At 42.4% G+C, this 15,471-nt stretch overlaps 1 protein-coding gene across 1 annotated transcript in view; it reads right to left on the reverse strand.

Annotated features, from left to right (window-relative positions):
- Positions 1-309: 309 nt before the first annotated feature.
- The window catches only part of CDK15 (cyclin dependent kinase 15), a 30,175-nt gene continuing 15,013 nt past the window's right edge, over positions 310-15,471 (reverse strand). The window contains exons 8-12 of the mRNA XM_032228443.1: positions 13,940-14,033; positions 12,538-12,601; positions 8,023-8,071; positions 1,629-1,768; positions 310-419 (exon numbers count right to left, since the gene is read on the reverse strand). Coding sequence (XP_032084334.1) covers positions 310-419; positions 1,629-1,768; positions 8,023-8,071; positions 12,538-12,601; positions 13,940-14,033 — 457 coding nt within the window. The remainder of the gene's footprint in view (positions 420-1,628; positions 1,769-8,022; positions 8,072-12,537; positions 12,602-13,939; positions 14,034-15,471) is intronic.

The following is a 15,471-nucleotide window of genomic DNA, read 5'->3' on the forward strand; positions in this document are numbered from 1 at the left end:
CAAACCAAAGATGCCTTTTAAAAAAGTTTACATCCTATTCTTATGCCTGCCAGTGCTGTGTGTGGGGTAATTTAAGGTGGTTCTGACAAGTGTCGTCGGCATCTTCATATCCAGCATCTTCATATCCATGGGCGGCAAGCCACTCCCATCCAGTCACATGGGTGGCAAGCCACTCCCACAAAGGAGGCCACACCCACAGAGTAGGTTCGAACAATTTTTGAAACCCACCACTGGTCTTAGCTAGTGATAATATGGTTTTATTTGTCTGCCTCCTTTCTCTCTTGGAAAAAAAAAAGTCCTTCATTTCTTTCACCAAAACTTGCTTGAACTATTTTCCTGATGGCCCTTCTGAGATGAAAAAAAGAGGTCACACATTTCTGGTTTGAGCATCACTCCAGGTACTGTGAAGATGGATTGTGCTATGAAGAAAGGAAAAAAACAAAGGTAAGGATATACTTGTGCAAAGTTACATGGGACAGTAGCCATCTGCTGCCTTGGAAGACAAGTGCCCCTGTACAATACTGATGAAAGTAATGTCCTTCTGGGTTCGGCTCCAAGTGTTGGAAAAGACACTGGAGACATGGAGGCTGCTTGGAAAGATGGTTTATTGGTGGACAGGACCACATGGCTTGAGCCCTGAACAGAAAAGGGGATCACATGCTTCAGTGTTGGTGGAGAAGAAGAGAAGGGCTGAGGGAGGGGCTTGCTAGGCTTTTTATAACCTGTTCAGTCCCACCTCTCTGTTTCCTGTTCCTGTGTAAGAAAAGTATTCTGATTGGTTGTCAGACTCCCATAGGGCTATGCAGGGGCAACTCTCTGGGCTTGTGTTTTGAATCCAGGTTTGGTTGAGTTCTCAGATGCCATGTGGTCAGTTGGGGCCAATATTATCATGCTTTCCTGTAGCTGGTGGAGAAGTCTTTATTATGTAAAGTAGACTAGCTTGGCCTTCTTAATGGCCCATTAACAGTGGGGATGGGCAGGAAGCTACAGTCAGCTATTCTGTCTTTTAAAACATGTTTCTTTCTTTGCATATCCAGAGAAATGTTCTGCCTTTTCAATATTTCCTAGGATATTTCATTTTTCTGGGTGATAACTTCCCACAATACCTTCCCTTTAGTGGGGAAGAATTTCTTAGTGAGTCCCTTGCCTGTTCCTTGAACAATCTCCAGTAAAAGCCGCCATCGTTTTTTCAAGATCTTATTGGCTCAATAGTTTCTCAGGTGTGATCATGGTCTTAATCATTTGCCTTCTGGGAAATGAATGCTTTATATTTGATTGCAAAATGCTCTAAACATTCCCGAACTACCCAGACCCTCAAAATATTCTCTATTCTTGATTTAATGGCTGAAGAATGTGGTTCTTATAGCATTTCATTGTTTCTTTCACTGGAGTTTTTTGGCGTATGTTCTTAGTAAACAAGGCATGTCCAAGCTGTATATACTTGCTTGTGTTTATCTATTTTGATGCCTTTTTTTTCTTTTTAAAATCTGTTTTATTTGCTGACTTCAGGCTGTAATAAAGTTGACCTCATTTATGCATGACTGAGTTTACGTCCCGCCAAAAGGTATTGAAATAAATAGGATCATTCTGATAGCCTGAGAACAGATAGAAAACAGGGACTGACATACCATTAGAAAGCTGGCTCAATTCAGAGGGCAGGGGACTGAAGAACTGATGAAGAAGTGCCTGTTGTGCAGAAATCCTATTTCGTGGATATACTTTTAGCATTCTTCCTGCCAAGTCTTCAGCCCCAGGCACCTGGATCAGCCTAGAAGACAAAAACAGAGGAAAACGAAATGCTAGGAATTCAAACTCAGCTTTCGAAAAATATTAATTTAATATGTAAGCCGGAATCCGAAGAATCAAAAAAAAAAAAAAAGGTAGGATAGGAAAGAGAGAAAGAAAAAGAAAGTTTATCCTTACATTTGTGTAAGTATTCAATTAAATATATACAGATAAATCAATACATTTCTAAAATCTTTTACATTCTGAAGTAGTTACGTATATTTAAATATTAGAGACATATTTGGATGTTCTCTCAGTGGAATCTATTTTGAAAATCATCAAGTCTGGAAAAGAAATCATTTGTAAAACTAGACCAAAAGCAAAGTAATGCAATCTGTATTGCTGTTTCAATTAAAATTTGCATGGTTTTTTTTTTAATAATTTTTTTTTATTTTTTTTTTGTTACATAAACAACACATGCCCACAACAGTGGGGGGGGGGGGAAATCAAAACACACACACACACACAAAAACCAAGGCAGAGAAAAACAAAACAAAACAAAAACACAACAAGTATATGTTATAAAAAAGTATATCAGCTGGTTACAACATGTTTTTGTGCATCTCTTCCATTAATTCATATTAATTCAAATATCTTAACTCAAATGTTTACCATATTGACATCATCATACCTCCACTTTTGGTTGACTACAGTTGTTTAAACATCCTTCATCCTTAACTATGCCAAAGATTTAATCCATAACCACATGCTAGCATTTCATTTACTTGTTTATAAAATCCTCCATTAACATCAAATCCTCATATCCTGTTTTAGCTAAGCATCCATAATATTTAATACCAAAAATTCCATCCTCCATGTATATAGTTTATTATCATTCTCCTTTCTTTATGTAATTATATCGTATATCATAGCATTTTCATGGTTGAATTAGATTAGTTTGACATATCGGCTTCTTTTTTCTTTTTTTTTTAAACGAGTTAATAAAATGTTGAGTTTTATCCAGGAGTGGGATTCTACCGGTTCGGGCAAACCGGTAGCTCTGAAGATCAGCTGAGAGCACCTATAGCAGTAGCAATAGCAGTTAGACTTATATACCGCTTCATAGGGCTTTCAGCCCTCTCTAAACGGTTTACAGAGTCAGCATATCGCCCCCACAGTCTGGGTCCTCATTTCACCCACCTCGGAAGGATGGAAGGCTGAGTCAACCTTGAGCCGGTGAGATTTGAACCGCTGAACTGCAGATAGCAGTCAGCTGAAGTGGCCTGCAGTACTGCACCCTAACCACTGCGCCACCTCGGCTCTTCACCTGCGCTTTACCTCCCTTTACCTTCTCAGCTGAGTCACGCGGCAGAATGGACTGCCATGCCTTAGCTGTTTTTCTTCCCAAGCAGTAATCCGGAAGGTACCGTAAGTCTTTTCTAAACTGCGTGCACACACGCAGCAAATCGATTGTTAAACCGGTAGAATCTCACCCTTGGTTTTATCCACAGAAAGGTAAACAGGTGGTTAAATAGTTTGGATAAAACTGAATTGACGGTTTTGGGATTTATTGATTTAAAAAGGTATCCTTAGGAGAAGGAGGAAACCATGATATGTAATTTAGGAGGCTGCAGATTGCAATTAGTATGTTTGTAACTGCTACAAAGAAGACTGGAAATCTCCTCCTTAAATATATTTCTTTTTTCTCTTTATTTTTCTTTTTCTCAACTTTTTTTTTTCCTTTTATTCGTTCACATCTCCTTTCTTCTGCTTTTCTTTTTATGTTTCTGTAGTTTTTTTAATCTATGTTAAAGCTCGTTTCAATAAAAACTGTACATAAAAATGGCACATCCCTCCAAATTCATCACAAAAGGCAAATCACAGAACCTTCATTGCACCATTAAAATAAAAAAGCTTTTAAGTCACTATGCCAATCCTTGTTAATTAATCAGGAAGAAAGTTCTCCGGAAGTTCACTCGACCATTCATTGCAATGTTCCGTTTTGTAAGCATACCTGCTCAGAACTTCTTATCCTTTTAGTAGCCACTAGGAAAGGTGGTAATTATTTATTGATTTAAAAACAGTTCCCAGGTTCCTTTAAGATTCAATGTTTTCATGGATATAAATGGATTTCATGGATATAGATAATGTGTATCTATCAGGGATGTGCAGTCAGGGGAGGCAGGGGAGGCAGAGCCTCACCACTGTCATCATGAAAAGAAAAGAAAATTAAAATGAAAAAGGCTGAGGTAGTTGCTGACAGAGTCACAGTGGATGACTCTGCTTAGTGCTTAACTGCAGGGGGAGGCGAGAGAACCACGTGCCTCCTTTATTCTATCTTTATGATCACTCGAGCAGAGTTAAGCAAGGGTTAAAAGGCGAAATATTCCTTATGCAAAGGAGGCACATGGTTCTCTCGCCTCCTGTAGAGGGCATTTTTTAGAGGCTTTTTAGAGTTCTCTGGGAGCAACTAGCTCAGTCTGACCTCAGAGCTCTTGCCTTTCTCCTTTTACATTTTTTTCTTTTCATGATGGCAGGCAAGAGCAGAGTTGAAATCCTCTCTGAAACAGCTGGAAAAGGTCCCTGTGTGGGAAGGGGGGAGGAATTCAAAAAGTTTGATTGCATGCAGAGCCACGTTGCCTTTTCAAACACACACACACACACACACACACACACACACACACACACACAGCTGGATAAAAGTATATAAGCCCAGCTTCACTGATTACAAGTTTGAAAAGGCAATGTGGCTCCACCTGCAATCAAAGGTTCGGATCGGAAGGCAGCAGGGGAATTGGGGAGGGGTTATGGCAGAGGAGCTGCTTTCAAGCCATTGGAAAATATATCCAATCCAACTTCTGTCTTTGTGTTTGTTTGAGAGCGAGTGAGTGAGAGTGGGATCCAACTTCTCTGTGTGTGTGTGTCTGTTTGAGAGAGTGGGGAGGGAGGGAGGGAGGAAGGAGGGGGAGGGAGAAGAAAAAGAATGAAGGAAAACTTATTTTGCAAGGGGGAAAAATGCTGTCGCTTTAAATTGGAACTGAGCATGCCTGGCTGTGGAATTCTGGGAGTTGAAGTCCACAAGTCTAAAAAAATTGCTGCCTCACCAGCCATAAAGCTCACCGCACGTCACTGGTATCTATATGTGGCAAAGCCTAATGTCAAATATCTTGACATCTAGGAAGTGAACTAGAAGGAATGGAGGAAACAAAGAACAAAACATTTATCTTTTATAACTTTTAATGGACTTTTTTCTTTCTTCAAAGAATCCAGTGGCTCATGGGAACTCAGCCTGCCAGATTTCTCCTCAACATGGGTTTCTCCTCAACAGGCATTTCACTTTGAAAGAGCATCACCCTGCCTGGACTGGCTCCCTCTTCTTCTCTCACTACCCTTCCAACAAAAACATAGATATGGCTCTAACTGCATTTGAAGTCTAAATGGTGTTGATTTTTTTTTTCACGAGAGGAAATAATCAAAGGAGTAGCATATATGCAACTGAGAGCAGAATTCGAACTGTAGCTCAATTGCAATTGAAGAGTTAAGAGTATATGTGTGAAGTCTATATACTTTAATATTAGCTCAACCCAAAGTGTAGGGAGGCAGCTGCCGTGACTGAGAAATAAACGGGACAGAATTAGGACAGGAACAGCACATCCTATTGTTGAAAGAAATGTCCTTCTGGGTTCAGCTCCAAGTGGGGAAAAAGACACTGGAGACATGGAGGCTGCTTGGAAAGATGGTTTATTGGTGGACAGGACCACATGGCTTGAGCCCTGAACAGAAAAGGTGATCACATGCTTCAATGTTGGGTGCAGAAGAAGAGAAGGGCTGAGGGAGGGGCTTGCTAGGCTTTTTATAACCTGTTCAGTCCCACCTCTCTGTTTCCTGTTCCTGTGTAAGAAATGTATTCTGATTGGTTGTCAGACTCCCATGGTGCCATGCAGGGGACTACTCTCTAGGCTGTTTTGAATCCATAGATGAGTTCTCAGATGCTTTGTGGTCAGTTGAGTATATTATCATGCATTTCTGTAGCTGCTGGTGAAGTCTTTATTATGTAAAGTGGGCTAGCCTGGCTAGTCTTAATGGCCCATTAACTGGGGATGGGCAGAAAGCTACAGGAAGCTATTCTGTCTTTTAAAACATGTTTCTTTCTTTTCACATCCAGAGAAATATTCTGCCTTTTCAATATTTCCTAGGATATTTCATTTTTCTGGGAGAGGGCTGGATGATAACTTCCCACACTATGCCAGTATATTTTTCTGCCCACCAGGAATAGATGAAGAGCTTGATGGCCCTTTTGCCAGACCTTGAAATGGTCATTTCATAATGTCAGAATAATGGGGGAAAATATTTATTCTAACACTTGATGCGATCAGGGACAACTTAAACTGATATGCAAAAGTAAGGAAACACCATGTGGTTACATTTGCAAGAAACCTGTTCCTGGGGCATGTGCTCAATGCTGTAGTTAGGTGCAAGCTGGGACATAGCCTAAAGAGCCGAGGTGGCGCAGTGGTTAGGGTGCAGTACTGCAGGCCACTTCGGCTGACTGTTATCTGCAGTTCAGCGGTTCTAATCTCACCGGCTCAAGGTTGACTCAGCCTTCCATCCTTCCGAGGTGGGTGAAATGAGGACCCAGACTGTGGGGGCGATATGCTGACTCTGTAAACCGCTTAGAGAGGGCTGAAAGCCCTATGAAGCGGTATATAAGTCTAACTGCTATTGCTATTGCTATTGCTAAACTTCAGCTATGAAAGAAAGGCCTCCAAATAATATGGGATATTTTGAAGGACAGGCATCTGGGATCTGTGCCTTATCTAATTCCACGCCACAATATTTATCTTTATTCACCTAGTGCTGAGTCCGTTTGTCAAGGTCACTCTGAATCCTAGAAGCATCTGTAGGGAATTTGGGTATTTGTTTCAGTGGCAGTCCTTTGATCTGACGGAAGGAAGTGTATAGTCGAGGCATTAAAGCATCAACAGTCTAACTAACAGGCTTTTCGTTTTTAGCTGCCTTCTGGTTAGCAGAAAACTCCTAGCGACTCTAAACAGAGCCACAGTCTTCTCAAAAGAAAGGTAGGCAGGTGGGATCTAGGAAGAGAGGAAGTTCTGTTTAGCTTAGGAAGTCTTGCCTGAAAAGTCCTAGAGGAAGCAAGGATCTCAAGGGGGAGAGGGAGGGAGAAAGGGAGGGAGGGAGGGAGAGGGAGAGGGAGGGAGGGAGAGAATTCCCAAGAAAACATACAAGAACTAGAACCAGGAAGTAAATCTGGCAGGGAACATTTGTTTAGTGAAGAAGGGATCCTATTTTGCTTTCAAGTGTCACATTTGGTTGAATATACTCCAGTGCATCTCCTTGGTTGATCATTGTTTACATATTATTATGCTAGCTTTGGTCTTCAATTCTCACCCTCAGGTAGTTTAATAAGTTTCCAAGTTTAATAAAATTTGTATGCCGCCCACTCCCATTGGGACTCTAGGCGGCTCACAACAAGACAAAACATTTAAAATTTAAAAATAGAAAATACAATATTAAAATTCGACATCATCCATTCCATCTAAGCGGGGCTGGATATCAATCAACAGCCCCAGGCCTGCCGGAACAGCCAGGTCTTGACGGCATTACGGAAGGCCGGGAGAGTGGTAAGGGTCCGGATCTCTACGGGTAGATCGTTCCACAGGGCCGGCGCAGCTACAGAGAAGGCCCTCCCCTGGGGGGCCGCCAGCTGGCATTGTCCAGTCGACGGCACCCGGAGGAGGCCCAACCTGTGAGATCTTGTTGGTCGTTGGGAGGTAAGCGGCAGGAGGCGGTCTCTCAGGTAGCCAGGTCCTAAACCATGTAGGGCTTTAAAAGTAACGGCTAGCACCTTGAAGCACGTCCGGAGACCAATGGGGAGCCAGTGCAGCTCGCGGAGGATAGGTGTAACGTGGGTGTATCTGGCTACACCCCATATCGCTCGCACGGCTGCGTTCTGGACCAGCTGTAGTCTTCAAACACTCTTCAGGGGCAGCCCCATGTAGAGCTTGTTACAGTAATCCAGTTGGTAGCATGGAATTAGTCTCTCATATCCTCACTTTGTTGCTTTCATTAAAATAACATCCCTTTTAGGCAACTCATGGATTTAACCAAATGATATAATGATAAGTATTAATTCCTTTCTTGGAAATTGCCACTTTTAATATATATATTTTTTGGTTAGGTTTGAACATTACTTACTATTATTTTAGATTTATCTTAGACTAAGCATAAAGAACAGGCTGACTTTAAGGGAGCATTTGATGACTGTAGATAGCTTACCTGTCACAGATCCTCTGGAGTCCCTGAGGCCAACTGCCAAGGAATCTGTCTGGGAAATTAATATGCAATCACAGGGTTAAACACAGCCAATTCAAGTCATATATACGTCCTGTTCCTGTCCTTATATTTATCACGGCTGCACTATAGAACTGTTAGCCTGCTTGGTAGAGAATGCTGGCACTAATGTTTGAATCTGATTGTATCAGAGCAAACACATTGCAATCAGATAGATGAGTGCTTCCAGAAAGGAGGCTCCTAGCACAGTTAATCACCGGACATTTATGCAGTCTGTTTCTTCCTAACAAAGCTGTCTGCCTAAAGAAAAAGGAAGAAAACGGTGGGAAAACTTAAGAGGGCAACAAGTGAAGAATGAGGATGTTTGGAAACCAATCTCCCCCCCCCCCAATAAATTTCCATGAAGGAGTCAGGGCAGTTGCCTAATAAAATAAAAAAAAGTCTAGTTTGAAAGACTTCCAAATTCTACAAGGCAAATAGAGTCTTTGCCCAAGGGTCCCCCCCTGCCACCTTCCCAGGATCTTCAAGGCAAGGATTTCCAAGGTCAGGCATTCCAGATCTTGGAACACTCCCCAAAGGGTGCAGGCGGCGGAGACTGGGGTTGGGGAGGGGGGGCATGTGAAAAGTGATGCTCCTTGCTATGCCTGCAATAGCAATAGCAATAGCAATAGCAATAGCAGTTAGACTTATATACCGCTTCATAGGGCTTTCAGCCCTCTCTAAGCGGTTTACAGAGTCAGCATATCGCCCCCACAGTCTGGGTCCTCATTTCACCCACCTCGGAAGGATGGAAGGCTGAGTCAACCTTCAGCCGGTGAGATTTGAACCGCCGGACATGCAGATAGCAGTCAGCTGAAGTGGCCTGCAGTACCACACTCTACCCACTGCAACCGGCCTAGTCGAATTTTTCTTTTATTTTGGCCGGGACATTTTTAAAAATGCAAAAAAAATTACCCTCTGTGCTCCTCCCAAGGATCCTTGAAAAGGTAGAAATAATGCCACTCCAGTTCATTTTACCCTGATGGCCTGTGGCTGGCAGGAAGTTTGAGATTTGAGTGTACTGACCAAATACTAAAACTGTTTGGTGTAGCCCAGTGTTTCCCAAAGTGTGGTACGCGTACCCCCGGGGGTACGGGAAGAGTTTGGTGGGGGTACGCGTTGCACCGGAGTTTGGTGGGGATCACGTGGGAATATCCACTGCACCGTGCTTAGCTGCGCCCACAGGACAAGGAAAGAAATAGGCGGGTATTGCAGTTTTTACATGGGAACTGGGGCCATCGTACATCGCAACTCATTATGACGGGAACTTCTGCGCATCCTTCGCGCAGCTCGGGTTCGGCCATTTTTAAACTGCGGGAACATTAACAGTTGACGTTGAGCCGCGGAGCTGTTTAAACGCCAGAGAATTGCAGTGTTATCTAATGGTTAGACAGTCTTGTGAGGCGTGACACGGCGTGAATATATAACTTTTGTTTATTTTGCGTATGTACCAAAAAAATAAAAAATAAATATATATTTATTTTTATTAAAGCATATGTTTTTTATGAGGGGTACTCAGCATTACGAAAATTATAGAAGATACACATATGTCAAAAGTTTGGGAAACACTGGTGTAGCCAATCCTTTGAGTTAATAAAAGCGAACCTAAGCTTCTTTTTTATTTCAAAACCTATATCCCTATAACCCTGATTGTGATGAATCCAAACAAATGGATGCTTAAACCAATTTAGTATTTATTACGTGAAATCCTTTTCCAATCGGAGGAGTGTAAGATCCAGAGATCTTCCGTCAGAATTGTGTTATTGCCTTTTCATAATGATCCAAATCATATTTTTAATCTGGCATCATAATATTTTAAATTGGCTTGTTTTATTGTTGCTTCAGGGCTAACTTGCAATTTAACAGTACAAATGGACACCCAACTCTGTGAAAAATACATTTCAAACAATGGGCATCTATTGACTAGTCCACTTGATTATAATCCATTCCAGATGAACCCCTTCCTCAGTTAGAATTCACAAAACGTTTGTGGGCTTTGGGAGTTCAGCCAATGCCTTTCATTTATAATGCTACTGTAGTTTTCGTGGCACGACAAAACCGCGCTCGACTAAAGCGCGCCCGATTAAACCGTGTCGCTGACGTCATCAACAGGGCAACAACAGCGAGCGCGGAGAAAGAAGGGCGCTTTAAATAGCGCTTTGAAAGCAAGCCGATTCAAGTTAAGGTAAGGGTTAGGGTTAGGGTTAGGGTTAGGGTTAGGGTTAGGTTAAGGGTTAGGTTTAGGGTTAGGTTTAGGATTAGGTTTAGGGGGGTTAGGTTTAGGTTTAGGGGTTAATTTTAAGTTTAGCGTTTACAGCGTGCTTCTGTCTCCGCGCTGTTGTCGCCCTGTGATGACGTCAGCTACGCAGTTTCGTCGAGCGTGCTTTAGTCGAACTCGGTTTTGTGGTGGAACCGTAGTTTTATCTTTGATTTTCTTCATTGTTTAATTAGAAGCAAAATTAAGAAGGAAAGGACAGAATAGTTAAATGCCTTGAACTGGAAGTTTTCAGAGTGCCACTTTAAAACATCAAAAATTAGTAAATCGCAACTAAATTGCATTATAAACCTACAATATTTTGTTAAGTTATAAAAAGCATTTGTTAATTAACTAGCGTTTCCTCCAGAGTCATACTTTTAGGAGAATTTCTATTAGCATGTCACTGCTTCACTGCTGTCCTTCCCACAGCACGGATTTCTCTGAGGTTGTGATGTTTTTCCTTACAAAAGCAGCAGGGGATTGATGAGTGGTTTGAGGCTTTTTCCTCCCCCCTGCCCTTCTCCCACTCCCCAGGGAATCTCATTCAAAGCAATCAACCTAATTCCCCAACCCCCAATTACTACGCCAGGGCAGGCGGTATGGGGCACAAACTCTGGTCTGCTGAGGAAGCCAGCACATCCCCATTTCACACCACTGTGATGAATGAATCTTGGCTAACGGTGTGAAAGTTTTCCCCACCATTACAAACCCAGCCAGCCTGTGAAAATGAGGGATGTTTAGTTTCCAAGCAGGGGAGGGAAACCAGGGCCTCTGAAGCTCATCTGAGCAACATCCTCCTCTTTGAAGGGACCTTACTATGCTCCGCTAGATCTGAAAAAACGTTAAGGCTGAAAGTGCTTCCCTCACTTGCCCCTCCTGGCTTTCACACAGACCCTGTCCTTTCCCCCCCCCCGGGATGCAGAGGAGGGAGTTCATGGTTCAGGGTTTTTATATTTCACATTTCTTTGCATTGGTGTTGATCGCCTGCTGCCAATTACCTCCCAAAGACCCGTCAGATCGCACAGGGTCGGCCTCCTCCGGGTTCCGTCCACCAGCCAATGCCATCTGGCTACTACCCGGGGGAGGGCCTTCTCTGTAGCAGCTCCGGCCCTTTGGAATGAACTCCCCGCGGAGATTTGGACCCTCACCTCTCTCCAGGCCTTCCGGAAAGCCGTCAAAACCTGGCTGTGCCGGCAGGCCTGGGGTTGATGAGTTCCCCTCCCCTCTCGACTGGTACGGCTGTGTGATTTTCGTGTATTTTAATTATGTGTACTGTTGTTTATGTTCCCTTTCCCCTCTGAGTTGTTCGCCACCCTGAGTCCCTCCTGGAGAAGGGCGGCATACAAATAAATCAAAACTGAAACTGAAACTGATCACTGCTTCCCTGTACCACAACACTTGGGTTATGCTGTTCTGAAAGACCTTTCATGAGAAAACATTAAATAGAAGAGAAAGGAAGGAACATCCCACTAAGAAACAACTGGCCCTTTGAAGTTCTGGAGATAAATTTCCCCACATGATGGATGGGAAGGAAAGGCCTCTCTCTCTCTCTGCTTCCTTTCTTCTCACTGATTCTGGGCAGAATTAAAAGAAGGGAATGGAGAAGCAATAGCAGTTATAGCAATAGCAGAGACTTATATACCGCTTTCAGCCCTCTCTAAGCGGTTTACAGAGTCAGCATATCGCCCCCACAGTCTGGGTCCTCATTTCACCCACCTCGGAAGGATGGAAGGCTGAGTCAACCTTGAGCCGGTGAGATTTGAACCGCCGAACTGCAGACAGCAGTCAGCTGAAGTGGCCTGCAGTACTGCACTCTAACCACTGACTCTCATGACTGAAGGCAAATACACGTACCCCGGGATAACGTTGCAGGAGCAATCTGGGTTGGTGTACCCATTCTGGTGAAGTTCCCTGAGGATGGGCTCCAGAATGAACCCAAAAACTCGGGAGACTAAACCTCTGGTCCCAGTGATCGACCCAGATTGGATCCTGCAAGAAGACCGTCTCCCCACAACCCCCAGCAACCTGTTTGCAGACTATTGCGTTCCTCATGGAGGAACACAGCCATTGTGAGCATGTTCATTGCTCATGGAAATGGAGAAAGTGGTCAAATGATAATGAATTTTCACAGCAGCAGCACATCCATGCATCAGCAAATAGCCTGAAGATAGACAACATTCTTATATAGAGGTATAAAATCATACCTGGCTTATAGTGGCAAAGTTTGGAAACTCCTGGCCATGTTTCTTCAGTCGGAATCCCCAATACCTTTCAAATGAGAAACAAAACTGAATGCATTTTCTAAAAAAGTACGTGTAGTCTTGATCCTAGTTTTCAGTGAGACATCTGAAAAGACCACCTACTGCCACATACCTCCCAACGGCCAGTGAGATCCCACAGGGTGGGCCTCCTTCAGATGCCGTCAGCCAGACAGTGTCGGCTGGCGGCTCCCCAGAGGAGAGCCTTCTCTGTGGCTGCTCCGACCCCCTGGAATGAACTACCCCCAGAGATCCGGACCTTGCCCACTCTCATGGCCTTCCGAAAAGCTGTTAAAACCTGGCTGTTCCGGCAGGCCTGGGGCTGTTGACCTCATTTCTGAGGTCCAGCCCCAATCAGATTGGGTGCATGGGTGATGTTTTTAAATGGTTCTTTTTATTTTTATTAATTATTCTTCTTGTTTTGTAAGCCGCTCCCGGAATCCTCCGGGATTGGGCGGCCTATAAATCTACTAGATGATAGATAGATAGATAGATAGATAGATAGATAGATAGATAGATAGATAGATGATAGATAGATAGATAGATAGATAGATAGATAGATAGATAGATAGATAAGAGGCCCATCAAGCTTTGCCTTCCAAAAAAGAAAGAAATAAGTATTGTACAAAGCTTTCATATTTATCATTGGCTGCAGCTGTCAGAATGGTCAGCCAAAGTGCTCTTCCAGAAATCAAGAGTGCATCTCTGCAAGAGAAGGCATTCAGAAGCTACAGACTCTCAGGATGAGAGAGATCTCACTGCTTTGAGGTGAAAAGGAGAAGGCAGTAAACGAATCTTTTGACGGGTGTTCAAAACTTCATTTCACAGCATTGTTTGAGGACAACGTGGGCCTTAGTACCACTGAAACTTAATTTGAAGGCTCAACTCTTAGGATTCATTCCGCCAGCAAATATATCCATGCCAATTAAGATAAAATATCTCAAAGCAAGCATTTAGCTATGGATTGAATTAAGAAGCCAAACTGAGTTCTGCCGCATAATGGTGGGGTTTAAAATTGCAGCCAATGTATGTCTGGTTTATATTCTCAGAAAACTGAATACAATGAATTTATTTATTATGTATCAAGGCATCTCCTTTTAGCTTTTTGTATTTTGAAGATCAAACAGACAAAAAGTGAAGCTCCTTTTTCCCCCTCTCTTTTTGAATTTCTTATATTCATTTTATAACAAATTCACAAGGCAAAGGGAGAGGCAGAAAGATACTTCTGAGCATCTAACACGTCAGATCTGTATTGATAAGGTAACACTTTGAAGTTCATTTTACTATGCTTACTAGTAAAATTCATTTTACTATGAATTTCTCAGATATACTGTACTATCGTACTCACTATCCAGATTTTCTCTAATTGGTCAAAGATATTGCTAACATCTGGAAACAGTGGTTGACCATGAAGCATCTCCACAAATATGCAGCCTGCACTCCTGGAGAAAAATAATATTACTGGTTAAGTCACATAGCCATCCAGTTACTGTTTTATACATATTGCAAATATGTCTAATCCAAATCAAAACATAAGAATAGAAAGTATAATTTTCATCATGCTTTCTACTAGCAACACATTTTTGAAAATGCTTTCATTCTTCATGACAAAATTTACATGAGGTAGCAGATACTTGAAATATTGATTCCAAAAAGAAAAATATTGGGGAATTTGTATGAGACAATGTAAACTAGAATCAAACATATTTTAAAGCGTTTGTTAGCGTGGCCCGTCAAAAGGGCGAATGACAAAACCGCATCCGACTAAACTGCGTCGCTGACATCATCAACATGGCGACAACAGCCAGCGCGGAGAAAGAAGGGCACTTTAAATAGCGCTTTGAAAGAAAGCCGATTCAACTTAAGGTAAGGGTTAGGTTTAGGGTTAGGTTAAGGGTTAGGGTTAGGTTAAGGGTTAGGTTTAGGGTTAGTTTTAGGGTTAGGTTAAGGGTTAGGGTTAGGGTTAGGGTTAGGGTTAGGGTTAGGGTTAGGTTTAGGGTGAGGGGTTAAGTTTAGGTTTAGGGTTGACAGCGTGCTTCTGTCTCCGCGCTGTTGTCGCCCTGTTGATGACGTCAGCGACGCGGTTTAGTCGGGCGCAGTTTTGTCATTCGCCCTTTTGTCGGTGAACCTAAATTAAGGCAGTTGCATTAAAGCATATAATAGAGAAAACTAGATGCAAAATTCTGCATCTTAAAATAAATTGCATACAATTTAATATGGACTTTCCAGTAGGTTCATCTTTCTCTCCTAAAAGAAAAAAAGAATCCATGAAAAACTACCACTCTGAAACTGGTTTGGATTTACATTGAATTCAACATTCCTAACTAAATGAGCAACATTTAATCTAAATATGTATTCTCATAGACTCAAAAATGCATAAGGTTAATAATAATAATGCTTGAGGCTTTGTATACGATAAATAGCTAATATCCAGATCAGGAGTTAAATGGAGCAGAGCTTCTGCAATCCATCAGATTCTTTTCTTAATTCCTTCCAATTATGAGGTGGCTCTTAAGCTCAGCCTGCAGGTAATGCCCTAGGCTCCATTCTTGATATAACACACAAAAGCTCAGATAGCACAAAATTGTCACAACAGATTTCTTTACTACTACAATATGAGAAACACTAAGGTCTGAACTGCATATCATACTGCCTAAATATCAAGATCTCTGATAAAAGAGAAAGAGAAATCAAGTTTAGGAGGAGGAAGGAGATAAAACTTGCAGTTTTAGGTTTTATTAGGAATAGGCCAGAGGTGGGTTGCCGGTTTTACTACTGGTTTGCAGCCTGCTCACACATGTGTGTGCTGTGCAATGTAAATCGTTCTTTGTGCATGTGCAGAACAATTTACAGTGAACTGCGCACGTGCAGTCACTAAAA

This window comes from Thamnophis elegans, chromosome 1 (genome assembly GCF_009769535.1).
Source record: "Thamnophis elegans isolate rThaEle1 chromosome 1, rThaEle1.pri, whole genome shotgun sequence".
In the NCBI taxonomy this organism is placed as follows: Eukaryota; Metazoa; Chordata; class Lepidosauria; order Squamata; family Colubridae; genus Thamnophis; species Thamnophis elegans.